The 15,926-nt window shown below is 39.8% G+C and overlaps 1 protein-coding gene across 2 annotated transcripts in view; it reads right to left on the bottom strand.

Annotated features, from left to right (window-relative positions):
* LOC105490699 (fibrillin 1) overlaps window positions 1-15,926 on the bottom strand; it is a 237,062-nt gene that overhangs the window by 190,739 nt on the left and 30,397 nt on the right. For both annotated transcript variants that reach the window (XM_011756581.2, XM_011756573.2), the window contains exons 3-4: window positions 13,865-13,947; window positions 11,597-11,695 (exon numbers count right to left, since the gene is read on the bottom strand). In XM_011756581.2, the coding sequence (XP_011754883.2) occupies window positions 11,597-11,695; window positions 13,865-13,947 (182 nt within the window). The remainder of the gene's footprint in view (window positions 1-11,596; window positions 11,696-13,864; window positions 13,948-15,926) is intronic.

The following is a 15,926-nucleotide window of genomic DNA, read 5'->3' as shown; positions in this document are numbered from 1 at the left end:
ATCACAAGCATTCTTATACACCAGTAACACACAAACAGAGAGCCAAATCATGAATGAACTCCCATTCACAATTGCTTCAAAGAGAATAAAATACCTAGGAATCCAACTTACAAGGGATGTAAAGGACCTCTTCAAGGAGAACTACAAACCACTGCTCAGTGAAATAAAAGAGGACACAAACAAATGGAAGAATATACCATGCTCATGGATAGGAAGAATCAATATTGTGAAAATGACCATATTGCCCAAGGTAATTTACAGATTCAATGCCATCCCCATTAAGCTACCAACGACTTTCTTCACAGAATTGGAAAAAACTGCTTTAAAGTTCATATGGGACCAAAAAGACCCCACATTGCCAAGACAATCCTAAGCCAAAAGAACAAAGCTGGAGGCATCATGTTACCTGACTTCAAACTACACTACAAGGCTACAGTAACCAAAACAGCATGGTACTGGTACCAAAACAGAGATATAGACCAATGGAACAGAACAGAGCCCTCAGAAATAATACCACACATCTATAGCCATCTGATCTTTGATAAACCTGACAAAAACAAGAAATGGGGAAAGGATTCCCTATTTAATAAATGGTGCTGGGAAAATTGGCTAGCCATAAGTAGAAAGCTGAAACTGGATCCTTTCCTTACTCCTTATACGAAAATTAATTCAAGATGGATTAGAGACTTACACGTTAGACCTAAAACCATAAAAATCTTAGAAGAAAACCTAGGTAATACCATTCAGGATATAGGCATGGGCTAGGACTTCATGTCTAAAATACCAAAAGCAATGGCAACAAAAGCCATAATTGACAAATGGGATCTAACTAAACTAAAGAGCTTCTGCACAGCAAAAGAAACTACCATCAGAGTGAACAGGCAACCTACAGAATGGGAAAAAATTTTTGCAATCTACTTATCTGACAAAGGGCTAATATCCAGAACCTACAAAGAACTCAAACAAATTTACAAGAAAAAAGCAAACAACCCCATCAAAAAGTGGGCAAAGGATATGAACAGACATTTCTCAAAAGAAGACATTCATACAGCCAACAGACACATGAAAAAATGCTCATCATCACTTGCCATCAGAGAAATGCAAATCAAAACCACATTGAGATACCATCTCACACCAGTTAGAATGGCAATCATTAAAAAATCAGGAAACAACAGGTGCTGGAGAGGATGTGGAGAAACAGGAACACTTTTACACTGCTGGTGGGACCGTAAACTAGTTCAACCATTGTGGAAAACAGTGTGGCGATTCCTCAAGGATCTAGAACTAGAAATACCATTTGACCCAGCCATCTCATTACTGGGGATATACCCAAAGGATTATAAGTCATGCTGCTATAAAGACACATGCACATGTATGTTTATTGCAGCACTATTCACAAGAGCAAAGACTTGGAATCAACCCAAATGTCCATCAGCAACAGACTGGATTAAGAAAATGTGGCACATATACACCATGGAATACTATGCAGCCATAAAAAAGGATGAGTTCATGTCCTTTGTAGGGACATGGATGCAGCTGGAAACCATTATTCTCAGCAAACTATCGCAAGAACAGAAAACCAAATACCACATGTTCTCACTCATACGTGGGAATTGAACAATGAGATCACTTGGACACAGGAAGGGGATCATCACACACCGGGTCCTATTGTGGGGAGGGGTAGAGGGGAGGGATAGTATTAGGAGATACACCTAATGTAAATGACGAGTTAGTGGGTGCAGCACACCAACATGGCACATGTATACATATGTAACAAACCTGCACATTGTGCACACGTACCCTAGAACTTAAAGTATAATTTAAAAAAGAAAGAAAGAAAAAAAAAAGAGTAGCAAATTCCACAGAATTTTGTTAAAAGAAATTTTAGAGGCAGAATAGAGAAACAAGAAAATGCCGACAAAGGCATTTAATAACAAGACTGCCTGATGACAGGGACAGCTGGATTTGCCTGAGAAAGAGCTGCTTGTTTAAACTGTAACCTCAAACTAAGTAAGATACTCATTTTCACCTACAGAAGTGTACATTTGAGGGCCCAGAGCAGAAAGACCATGGACTGACAGCCTTAGACCCTAGACAATGAGACACTCAGAGAGGCTGGAGTAAAAGACAGCCACGGGCTCATAGTGAGCAATGACAACAGCGCAGGCAAGTGCTCTCATTTCTCCAGTGTTCAGGCTGTCTCTAGGTCAGTAATTTAGGAATGCTAATAGCACTTTCAAAATCCTAGGCTATTTCCTATTGCAAAGCTTGATTGAATTAACCACTAATCCTTGTTGATACCTGCTTACACACGGAGGCCAGGGTTGGGCTTTGGAGTTTGGCTTATTCTGTCTGGTCTTCCAAGTTGTGGGAGTAAATTCTCAGAGACAAAGTTTCAATAATTTTAGCTAAGGAGAAGAGAATATCTTCTTTCTACACAAAAGCAGAAATCTGCTGTTTATGCTCACTCTTTCTGAAGCACAGGGGCCAAATCCTCTCTCCAGAGCAAACAGAAGATTCCTCCCAACAGCCACCCTGTCCATTACCCCTTATTAGGAATCCTCAGCCATGGTATTGAAAAGTGCTACTTGACTTCAGGAGAAAGGAACAATTTTTATAAGGAGCTACACAAATCTCAGCCTGACAACAGGGAAGGAAAGTGCAGAACCCAATATCTTCTATGCCCTTTTACAGCACAAAGAAGTTAAGTCAAGTTGAAAGTTAAATGCCTTTTCAAGAACATGCCACACACTGAAACGACATCAAAGGCCTGTTTCTACTGAACTAGAGCCACCTCCATCTCTCAGCATTCACGGCCCCCTTAGCATAGCCTTAGGTGTCTTTCGGGACTCCTTGGCACATGCCTACTATGTCCTATGACTCCATCTCCTGATCTACTTATCAGTCATTCATTCACTCACAAACATTTCTGACCGCCTACTATGTGTCATGCAAAAAACCCGGCACTTGCCTTGTCCTAGTCCCTCTGTAGAACCCCTCCCTTACCTGCCTCTGTGTCTCCTTGCCCCTAACCCGTAAACCCCAACACAACATACACACAGTTCTCCCCCAAAACCTGAAATCCTATCTATCTCCAAAATCCATTTCAAATATTGCTTCTTTCCATTGACCTTTTCTGATACGTCTCAAACCAAATGTGAGCCCTTTCTCCTTTCCAATTATGTTTCTCTTTTGAAGCATATATTATATAATCCAGCCTATTTTTACTTATTTTGCCACACCCCATTTGTTTAAAAACTTCTTAGGAGTGGGGAGTGTCATGAGCATTAATTATGCAATATTCCCTTACGTGCCTAGAGTAGCACCTTGGTTATAAGTAAGTGCTGTATAAAACTGTGCTAAATTAATTTTTATTTAACTCATGCTGCCTGATGATGACATCAAAAGCTATGCCCAAAGACCAAACTGAGACTTAGAAGTTGTCCATTGTGTCCGAAGCACTTATACAGCCCTACTAAGTAGGTTGCTATTAAAAATATTTTTATCTTTGTTTCCCCATGTATGAAAGCAGAAATAACTCCTTTGTTGCAGTAATGAAATCAAGCAACCCCGGAAAGTGATTAAAACAGTTATTTTAGGCTCTTATGATTCCATTAAAACGTCTCAGCCAAAATGCTTTTTTAACTAAAAAGCCGTCTATAAGTATACAAAGAAAAAAATGATTTAGTGAAAACTTTGAATAATATTCTAAGTAGGTCAGGAAAAGGTGTATAGTTGCTTTAAAATTTGAAGTTAAACTTAGCTTCATCCTATCTTAGAAAAACAGTGAGGATTGGGAAAAGCACAGGAAATGATGTCATCTGTCAAGCAGCATAGGAACTCAGCCTTCAAACTGATTTCAATTAAAGCAGTTCATGCCAAGAGCTAATTTCCATTCCCACATGAGCGACAAAGCCATTTAACTACTTTGAGATTAAAAAGCTAACAGTAGTTTCAATAGTGACTTTACATTATTTGTTCAAGTTGAAAATCAGAACGAATTCTTCTTTCTGGCAAGAATGATAAGTTTACATTTAAATGCAATAGAATAAAAACCTCCCTGATATATATTTTTTATTCTGTCTTTCAGGCAAACCTTTTCCAGCATAAAATATTCTTTCTTCTTTAAAAAATAAAAGCACTCATTCAGACTTGTGAAACAAGAAGACACCAAGGAACCCTATGCATGAATCCTTGGGGGAAGCCAGGAGGAGGCAGGCTCAGCACAGAGAATAGGCTCCGAATCACCTGCTTTGCCACCGTGTTTACCATGGGAAACTTTTTACTCATTGTGAATCTTAGATCTTTAGGGGGAAAAAGCATTCCGATAAAGGTGCTCAGGATTTCTGAGGGGAAGTGAAGGAACTAGATATGCAGTTTCACTGTACACACAGGAAACAGTTTACAGAGAATATATACCCAAATTGGTTTTATTTTGGATTGAGTCCTGCCATTGATGCATATTCTAAATTTACGCTGATTTGAACAAGAATTCCCGATGTATCATAATTGGGAGACCAAATTCTATGTCTCTTTAAAAAGCCAACTGAAAACTAGGGGTTCCTCCTACACCCATAATGATGCTATTTCTTTACTGGATGCACTAAGTACCCCAAGTCAGAAGATATCCCTAAACTCAATCTGTGTTAAGATTTTACTAGAAATTGAAAATACTAGGGGAATCAGAGTGCACTGATCCTGCCATATGCAGTGAACCCTGAGAGGCCTAGAGCCCCAGTGAGGATCTGCCCTTGAAGACGAGCAGACAGCCATAAAAGGTTTCATGTAAGGCTCAATATCTCAGAGCTAACAGAAAATGTTGCCATTTCCCCATATCCATAAAAGATCCCAAATTAATTTTGTGTTCATATCAGATGTCAGTCATTTCAGTCATTCAACAGTGACTTACTGAACGTCTTTCATTTGCCAGCATTGGCCAGAAAGAACAGAAGACATTTTCTCTAATTACAGCCCAGTACAGATTAGTTCTTCAATGATTCATCAGAAGAGAGCAATGTGAGCACGCTACGGGAATGCGAGAGAGGCAGGGCTGGCACTTGGATCTAAATACCTCAGGTAATGATTTTCTTTGGGATGCATTAGGGTTGGAACGATTCTAAAGACCTGCCATCATCTTGGCAGGCACAACTGGCAGAAAGAACACTGGGAGCAATTTGCACATAAGCATTTGTAGGATGAACATGTGATTTTAATTTAGGTACTAGGAAAAGCACAGACAGACAAATTAAACAGCCAGACTAACTTCTGGACTCTACACCTGAGACAACAGTCCACAGGGACAATCAGAGTCACTGCAGGATAAAAACAATTTTCATTTAGAGAGATAACAGCAATGGCATTTCCCTTAAGTGAATGGATGTCTGGGGATGCCTAAAGACACAGCTTGGAAGAGAAACTTCACTAGCATTCTCAAACAAACAAACAAACAAACATCTAGCCAAGCTGGAAAAGCTGCAGAGAAGAACAAGTTAAATGACAGCAGTGATAAAGGTGCTTCCATAAAGGGCGGTCTAGAAAAAAAGAGTTCAACCATTTCTAAGGACAAGTCTGAGTAGATTCCATGCATGTTTCTCCTCCCAGTCCATATAAATCCCACAATTCCCGGAAAGCTTTTTCAAGGACGACTTCTTCCAGACTAGCTGCAGCAGCACCTTCCCTTCCTCTGCATGTCCCCACACTTTCAGGATTTGGTTGTACCGCACTCCCTCAAACTTGCTAACACACTGGTCTAGAATTGTTCTGCTGGCCTTCTTACACACTTAGAGCTCAGATTTGCATTGGGATTACAAATGCCCCAAACTCTTGCTCCCAGCTGATTAAAGCCCCTTCCTTCCTAAAACCAGTGTCCGAGAGGTTTTGTCTGTGACCGGTTCTGCTAACATTCTCATTGAACTGAAGTCAATTAAATGAGAAAATGTGATCAAAGTATAAGGGGTTGGAAAAGTGTAAGGGGCCCCAAATTGATATACAGGTTTGATGCAATTCCTATCAAAATCCTAAAAGGTTTTGTAAATATAGACAAGATTAATCTACAGTTTTTACAGAAAAGAACTAGAATAGCTAAAACAAAAAAGGATATAGTGGGAAAAATCTGTCTACCCATCCTGGGTGACAGAGCAAGACCCTGTCTCAAAGAATAAGTAAATAAAAATAAAACTATGAAACTAGTAGAAAAAAGTTGGAGAAAATCTTCAGAATCTAGGAGTAGACAAAGCATTCCTAGACTCATCAATGAAAGCATGATCCAGTAAAGGGAAAACTGATAAGTTAGACTTAGTCAAATTTGAAAACACTTGCTCTATGAAAGATCCCATTAAAAATGTTAGAAAGCAAGCTACAGAGTGTGATAAAATGTCTGCAAATCACATTATCTGACAAACAGCTAGTATTTAGAATAGATAAAGAATTCTCAAAACTCAATAATGAAATAATAAACAACTCAATTAGCATCTGGACAAAAGAGGCCAGGCACAGTGGCTCATGCCTGTAATACCAACACTTTGGGAGGCTAAGGCATGCAGATTGCTTGAGCTCAGGAGTTCAAGACCAGCCTGGGCAACATGGAAAAACTCTGTCTCTACCAAAAATACAAAAAACTTAGTGGGGCATGGTGGTGCGCCCCTGTGGTTCCAGCTACTCAGGAGGCTGAAGTGGGAGCATAACTTGAGCCTGGGAGACGGAGGTTGCAGTGAGCCGAGATTGTGCCACTGTACTCCAACCTAGGTGACAGAGTAAGACCCCGTCTAAATATTTTTTTAAATTAAAAATAAGAAGCTAGACAAAAGACATAAAGAGACTTTTCACTGAAAAAGATATACAGGTGGCAATAAGCACATAAAAAGATGTTTGACATCATTATCCAGTAGGGGAATGCAAATTGAAACCACAGTAAGAGATGATGACACAGCAATCAGAATAGCTAAAATTAAAAATAAAGATAACACAAAAAGCTGGTAAGGATGCAGAGAAACTGGGTCATTCATACACTGCTGGTGAGAATACAAAATGGTACATACAGCGATTCCAAAAACAGTTTAATAGTTCTTAAAATGCTAAACACAAAACTATCATACAACCTAGAAATTGCATTTCTGAGCATTTATTCCAGAGAACACAAGATTGGTGTTCACACCACAACCTTGTACACAAATGTTCATAGCAGCTTAGTTCAAATGATAAAGAGAAAAAAAAACGATGACAATTCAGATGCCCTTCAATAGATGAATGGCCAAACTAACCTGTAGTACATCCGTAGCATGCACTACCACTCAGCAATCAAAAATAACAAACTATTGATACTGCAACAACCTAGATGACTCTCCAGAGAATCCTGATGAGCGAAAAAAGCCACTTCCAAAAGGTTATATACTATGTGATTCCATTTATATAACATTTGTGAAATGGTAAAATTATAGAAATGCAAAAGAGATTAGTGGTTGTCAGAATTAAAGAGAGAATTAGGTTGGGAAGAAAACGACAATAAAAGCATAACATGAGCGCTCTTTGTGGTGATGGAAATGTTCTGTATCTTGACTGTATCAATTTTGTGATATCCTGGTTGTGCTGTTGTACTATAGTCCTGCAAGATGTCAACATGGGGAAAACTAAATAAAGAATACCCAGGATATTTCTGAATTATTTCTTACAAATGCCATAGTTGGAATTTTCCTTTCAAAACTCATGTTGAAAATTAATTATCATTGTGATGGTATTAAGAGGTGGAACCTTTAAGATGTGATAAGGTCATGAGGGCTTTGCCCTCATAAAGGGATTTACGCCATTATCTAGGGAGTGGGTTGGTTATGTCGGGAGTTCGGCGCATTTTCTGTCTGTCTCTCATACTTGCTCCCCATGTGATACCTTCCACCATGGGATGGCTCTCAACAGACATTGGTGTCATGCTCTGGGATTTCCCAGCCTCCAGAACCACGAGCCAAATAAACTTTTGTTGTTTATAAGTTATCCAGTCTGTGGTATACTGTTACAGCAGCAGAAAACAGATTAAGACAACTGTTTGCAAATCTACAATTATCTCGAAATATGAAGTTTAATTTTTCGCATTCTTTAAAAAAGTGTAGAGAGTAAAACAGAATTAGATGATTCCAAAATTACAAAATACAAACTATAGGAATTACAAAATAGAAAATACAAAATCATAAAATATAAACTACAGGAAATAACTTTTATAATGTATCATATATAATTATATATATAATTAGAGAATAACATATGTATACATACAATATGTTTGTGTCTCCACAAAATTTATATGTTGAAACTTAGTCCCTAACGGGAGAGTAGGGAGCAGTGGGGCCTTTGGGAAGGTGATTAAGTCATGCAGGCAGAGCTCTCATGAAAGGATTAGTATCCTTATAAAAAAAGGCCTGAGAGACATGTTTGCCCCCTCTGCCATGTAAGGACACACAGAAAGCACCATCTGGGAGGAACAGGACTTCACCAGACATGTAATCTGCTGGCCTCTTGATCTTGGACTTCCCAGCCTCTAGAACTGTAAAAAAATACATTTTTGTTGTTTATAAATTACCCAGTCTATAGTATTTTGTTATAGCAGCCCAAACTGACTAATATATATATATAAAGTTATAGAGTTTATTAATCCCAGTGTTACAAGCTACTATATATTTGTATGTGTGTATACGCATATTAGAAGAATGAGTAAATTCATACATCAGTAAACCATGATAGGTCTTTATGACAATTAGGATTGCTCAAAACCATCTCCAGCCTCAGAGACTGACACAGTAAAGAACAGTCCTAAAGAGGGTTGGAATTAAAGTCTAGAAAAACTACTGTTTTGACCCTGTCTAGCTAATCATTCTTTTTGCCCTGGTGCTGAATGACGAGTGTCAAGAGTTCCACCAACACTAAGGGAAGCCACAGCTTCCTGTTGACCAAGAGAATCAGTGGCTGGTACTTTGAACCTTCTGGAAATGCAATCTCTCATTCAGGTCACTAAGAGATCATTTTCTATTCTCAGAGTCACAGGACACTCATGTCAAAAACCACCTGAAAGAACAACACTTCTTTCATTTTGTTCATATTCAAGTGGGAAAACTAAGGCTCTCTGAGGTCCCATGACTTGCCTGGACCTCCTTGATCCCTATCATATAACAAGTACAAAATTTTTCATAGGAAAAATTGGTGCAGTGATCTAAATTGACCCTTTTTAGTAGAACCACATGTAGTGAATACAAACATTTCACTGAGTAGAACTGTCCTTCTATTAGCAGGAAAGTTAGCAAAGTGATCAGGATGTTCTTTGGAATGGCGCAGCTGTTCCCTAGAACATCACTCCAAAAGATGAGAAATGAATTATGATCATCCCCAGCTACCCTTAATTTAAAATATTTTGCCATCTTTAATTTTGCAAGTCATTTAGACAATATTAGTGCAGAGAGAATCAAAGTCAACAATTTTAAAGATTTCAAGTACCCCCAAAGATCCTGTTGAAACCAGAACCTCCTCCTTACACTAACCTCATCCACAAGCTACTTGGGGAGTTTGTCCAACGTCCAGGTACCATAGATATGACTCAGACTTCCTCAGAAAGCACCACCCACAGTCTTGGATTTTAGTCTCTAGACTAAATCTGGCCTCAGGACCTTACTACTATACTCGTCACATCCCACAGTTAACTTGGACTCTACCAGGACCACGGCTTTTCCGTCTGGTCTTATTAACATCCTAGCTCCACATCTCATGATTTCTACTCAATAGAGAAGTCATTACCAGTTCACACTATCTTTGAAGACTTTCCCAGCTTAATACCCAGTTTTGCTATCTGGCTATATTTCTTCCCCCAGAGGAGTGCAATATTAGCTGGTTCAGGAACCAATCTGAGAGATGGGGTCTAATCCCAACTTTATAACTGCACTTCTTTTCCAACCCTGAGATGCTTATGCCTCAGCGGCAGCCTGGAAGTCACCCTTATAGAGATGGAGATGTCCCGCATGTTCCCAGATGTTCTGCCAGCTGGCTTCTCTGCCTTGTTCTATTTCTCCAGTTCAGGGGCTCTTGCTATGTAGAATGAACCTGCTGTTACTTGGAAGATGCACGTTTCACACCAAGCTGAGATCAAGGAAAACTATGTTACGTTCAGTGCAATAAGCAAGAGTCACAGCCCATAGGGGAGTTTCTATCCCAATCGTAACTGGCTGTATTTAGTAAAAGGTGGCTGTTATTGTGTAGGCTCCACCAGAAGCAGATTCTGAGACAATAATTGAAATGGAAGTAGTTTGTTCTGAAAGTAATTCTAGGAAACACTCGTAGGAGAGTGTGAAAGTGAGACAAAAAGAGAAGGAAGCTAATAAAGTACATTATCAAATCTATTATCACTGTGAACAGTGAGGGCTCAGTCGACTGGGGAACTTCAGGAGACAGTGCAGAGTGAACCTCATGGTTATCCAAACTGAGAGGCAAGGAAGCTGAGGCACTTATCCAACCACTCTCCATCTGTTGTTGGTTAAAAGTCGCTTCTAGGTCCACTAACCCCCAGCACTTCCAGCTTGCCCTGCATGCAGACCTGGCATGCTCTTTGGCCAGAAAAGTATACAAAGATCTCAGGCAGAGTCCCCGGTGTTCACCCATGAAGCCAAGGGAGGCGAGAGGGCATCAAGAGTGCTACACAGGACAACTTGCCCTAACCTGTTAATTGGCTTGTGAGAGACACACTCAAATGTTTGAACTCTTAACAGGTAATGAGCCTTGACACACTGAAGTCTCTACTTGCAGTAAACAAAAGAGAATGCACTGATTCCACAATGTTTCTCTTTAAAACTCTGTCAAAATAGGACACACAACAAGCGGGGTGCATTTTCTCACCAGAAAAAAAAAAAAAAAAAAGAAATGGAAAAGGGACCTACGTATTTTGCCATGGGGACAGTCAAAGTTTTGAGGGGCTGTTTACAGAAACAAGAACTTCAGCTTTTTAAACAACCAATGATGACTCACTTGCCCAAACCCCCAAAAGAAAAACAATAGAATAAGCAAGCAAAGGCTCTGAAGAATGAACTGTGGATATTCCTCTGGCATCACAGAAGGTGGCAAAATTCTGAAAGGAAAAATATGTTTATGCTTCATTATAAATCACCCCCAGAAACTTCCATGATGACTTCTTACATTTTCTTCTTGTAAAGCAGGGGTCTTGAGTCTTAAATAAGTTTTTAATCAGATTCATATTTCAGTACCACAAGGAAGAATGCCTAGATTTCTTGAGCCAAAAACGTTCATTAAACAGCCATTTCATTGAGCACCTTTTATGGTGTTTACATTGGAGATACAAAGATGAATAAGGCAATACCTACATAAAAGGCCATAAGCTTATCCTATTCACAGTAACTATGCCCCATAGGTAATTTTCCTATAAAGAGTAAAGCAGGGAAATGAGAGGCCAGATGAAGGAAAGCCTGTCCAAGTATTTTGGGCAGAACAGAGAAGGCAGATGTTCTAGTGAAAAAATGTATTGCAGGAAAGAGGAAAGCCAAAATCAAATTTAGGAGAAAATGGGGTGTAACCACATAAAATAATATTATATATAATGACATGTTAGACTTACTGGATCTGGAGCCACAGGAAGGAGCTATCTGACCAGATGGGCAAGTGCACATATTTGGCCTCGAACAAAATCCATCCCCACAGGAATGCCGGCAAATGGCTGTGAATAAAACCAGAGGCCTGTTAGCACATGGATTTAGAACACGATTTGTTATAGGGGACCGATCCTCAAATGAGGAAACCTGGGTTCTCAGGTCCCTCACGAACTTTGCTATCATGACTTATATGACCTTAAGCCTCAGGTGTACTCATTTTCAAAACAAGTCTATTGAACTAAATAAACTCTGGCTTTAAAATCCACAACTCCTTTATCCAATAACGGTGGTTCTCAACCTCTCTTTGCTTAGTCCACAGCACTTAATCCATCAAAAGCCCAGAACAGGCTATGACGAGAAAACCAAACAAACAAATTAAAATTCTGCATCTAAACATATTTGTATGATCATAAGAAATATATTAACTCTAAGATTTAATGATATGAAAATTACATTGTTACTTTTGGGAGCCAATTTTATTGTAAATGTTTTCTTGTTTTGTTTTGTTTTGTTTTGTTTTTTTGAGACGGAGTCTCGCTTTGTCGCCTAGGCTGGAGTGCAGTGGCGCGATCTCGGTTCATTGCAAGCTCTGCCTCCTGGGTTCACGCCATTCTCCTGCCTCAGCCTCCCGAGTAGCTGGGACTACAGGCACGTGCCACCACGCCCAGCTGATTTTTTGTATTTTTAGTAGAGATGGGGTTTCACCGTGTTAGCCAGGATGGTCTCGATCTCCTGACCTCGTGATCTGCCTGCCTCGGCCTCCCAGAGTGCTGGGATTACAGGCATGAGCCACCGTGCCCAGCCTATTGTAAATGTTTATTGTTTAATTTTTATCCTGTTCTGAATTCCATCAACAGTCTGAGAGAAGAACGCTGGAATCTACCGCCAGAGTACTGATTCTACAGTCAGGAAGCCATTCATCCTTTAGAGAAATATTAACATTTGCACACCACCCAGAGACTAATATCATTCTGGTACCAAATACTCTGCTAGTGGCCACAACAGTAAGTTTAAATGGCATATGATTGATATTTATCAGCAGACTAGGACTTGGTCACTACTTTTTGTCATGACAGGCATGATCTTTTCCTCAAGCTCCTGCACAGCCTTGCAAGTGCACATGTGACATGCAAAGCTAAAAGACTACACTTGATAGAAAGTGCATTCAAACATCCAAAGAGTTTAGGATGGAAACTGGAAATGGCTAAGAAACAAACTGTCAAAGGATCCAATAAACATTTATTTAAATACCTGAAGACATCATTTCTCAGAGAACTCTACAGAAGGCGAGGAAAGGGTTCTATTATAAAGTTCATTGAGAAAATCCAAATACCATTATATTTCTCTTTTAATGATCCAGTTTTGGTCTTAAACCATAGTGTGTCAAATAAAGGAGAAGCTTTCTGGTCAAAATCAAGAATTGAGAAAGAGTTAAGCTTCTTCAGGTCGTGAAGCAAATATTGGCCAATATAGTCTATTCTCCACTGACCACTGTCAGCCAAGTGAGAAGGTGAACTAAGTGATTCTTTAATGTCCCTTCAGCTCTAAATTTCTCCATTATACTAATGGCGTTTTCTGAAAACTGGACATTATTTCACAGGTCCAACAACTGTAAAAGCTCATGAAGGGCAGACATCATGACTAAAGTTGACTTTGGTGTCTCCATTAAATAACACCTTGTCTGGCATGTGATTTGTCAATCAACATTTGTGGGATATTGGGGAAATCTGGAGGTTGGCCTTGCCAGCACAATTCAATAGAGGAACCTCTGTTATCATTTGAGATGTTTCTTAGTCTTGCCACTGATCTTTGCCTGGTGCTCTATCTCCTCCCTTTCCCTTCTATCTAGGAGTGGCCCCTCAATCACCCAAATTCAATGTACAGGGTTTGGTTAGGCCTGTGGGTGGCCAGCAAAGTTAGAAATTACAATAAGAAAACCAGCAATAAGACTCTTTCATTCAAACTCCCATCAAAGTAATTAGTCTATGTAGCCAGGTACAACACATGTAAATGACACAATCTCAAGCAAAGTACCCCTGTGACTAAACTTTGAGAGGGGTTTGACTAAGTTGATGTATTTCCCAAACTGGAAAGGCAGAAAAGTCTTAAAGCTGGAAGGCTCTACTATAAACAGATTAATAGTACAGTTACAAAGGGCCACATTCTAAGGCTCCCCATGCAACCAACACAACAAAAGAAGGACATGCAGAATGACAGGTGTTCTATTTACTTACGGACAATACACTGATTTCCGCCAGGTAAGGTTTTCCATCCAGGGCAACAGTAAGCATTATAACGTGATCCACAGACATTGGGTCTAAAACAAAAACAGAAGAATTCCATATTTAAAAAAAGAAGAAGAAGAGGAAGAGATGGCCAAAGGGAAAAAAAAAATCCCTGAGTTATAAAAGCAAGATGAATCCTGGCAGACAGATAAAGCAAACTCATGAGACTCAATGCTGGGTTGGTAGCTTAGGACACTAACATAGTGATATTAACAGGGACATCCCTTAATATTACCTATGCATTGGCCCATCAGGGAAATAAAAACCAGAGCTACAAAATGTAGCACATTCTGTCACAATTCATGAAGCCATACAAGTCTTAAATTAGACAATAAACTTAAACAATAAATTTCTTACCGATATGGTTAAGAAAGGTTGTAATAAAATCTCATGCATGTAACACTTTACGTTTCTACTCTTTGAAGCCATATATATATACATATATTTCCCCCCCCCGGCCCATCTCACCTCTATAATTTTACACATTCTTCCTTTCACTAAAATTACAGGAATGCAAACTCTGACATGAGTCAGAAAAAATAAAGGCCAAAACCTGTAAATATTTATTTAGCAAAAGTTTGGAAGCAGGCCAGGTGCAGTGGCTCATGCCTGTAATCCCAGCACTTTGGGAAGCCAAGGCGGGCAGGTCACTTGAGGTCAGGAGTTCAAGACCAGCCTGGCCAACATGATGAAACCCCATCTCTACCAAAAACACAAAAATTAGCTTGGTGTGCTGGCATGTGCCTATATTCCCAGCTACTTAGGGGGCTGAGGCACGAGAATCGCTTGAATCCGGGAGGCGGAGGCTGCAGTGAGCTGAGATCGTACCACTGCACTCCAGCCTGGGCGACAAAGTAAGACTCTGTCTCAAAAAAAAAAGTTTGGAAATACACTTGATACCAGCAGTTACAAGAAAATAAAATCAGTGTCACTCTGGGTTTCTTGTTTACAGACAGTTCATCACATGTCCTGGAACAGAAACTCCATTCAGAATCCAGATGATCCACATTTAACAATTTCAGGGAGCAACAGAGTAAGGATCCAGTGACTTCTACAGTGGAAACTAAGACAGAGACTATAATACACAGAGACCTAGAAGAAGCAACCATTAGTTTTACTTTGCCACATCCTGAGGGCCTAAGCATTGATGCTAGTTGCTGGTGATCAGGGGCTCATAAGGAAGGTCAAATGTTTTACAATCAGTTTCACACAAACTAGGAGCAATTCCAAAGCTTACAGGTATAAACACTGTAATCCCAAAAGCATAAACCTTTAAAAACAACTGTATAGCTAAAATGTGTTTTCAGTTAGGGTGCACTCCCACATTCTCTTTGTATATGGAGACCATATGACACAGTACAGAGCCCTCCCACATTTCCTCTGAACTCACTACTTCAGCATCATGCCGGTTTGGGAACCAACGTAAGGTCTTTGCTATGTCCTTTACCCCTTTTGTTTCTCCAGAAAATCTGGAACACCCTGCAGGGCACCATGCATACTTCACACTGACAGATGCCGAGGTCAGAAAGGGAATTAGGAAGAAAGCTGGAGGAGCCAAGGAAAGGGCCCTAACTCTATACCCAGCAGCCCAGGCCTTCTCTGAGGATAGAGAGGAAATGATTGGATAGAGGCGAAATATGTGCATGATGCTAGAGGCTGTGTGAGCTCAGTATATTTCTGTGTACAATGGCATAATGAAATGTCTCCCTTGTGTGTATATGTGTCAAATAATGGACATGAAAGCTTCATATATGAAAAAGGCGATGAACATACAATGCAGCATTATCATCCTGATGGAATCATCTTCTGACCTAGGTTACTCAACCAATGGAACCATAAGGAATAAAGGAAGAAAGATGTTATGGAGAATTTTAAGTCAAAGGCTCTCAACCCTTTGTCCCTCCATGACAAAGTAATGCCTGAAACTTCAGTGTCCAGAAGTTCCTGGGGAAATTCAAATTCTCAGAAAGGAAAATGAGAGAGGAAGTCAGGGTAGACAGCTGGGGTAGAG

This window comes from Macaca nemestrina, chromosome 7, assembly GCF_043159975.1.
Source record: "Macaca nemestrina isolate mMacNem1 chromosome 7, mMacNem.hap1, whole genome shotgun sequence".
Lineage (NCBI taxonomy): Eukaryota > Metazoa > Chordata > Mammalia > Primates > Cercopithecidae > Macaca > Macaca nemestrina.
Note: the sequence above shows the minus strand (reverse complement) of the source record. Positions and strands in the feature narration are given on the sequence as shown.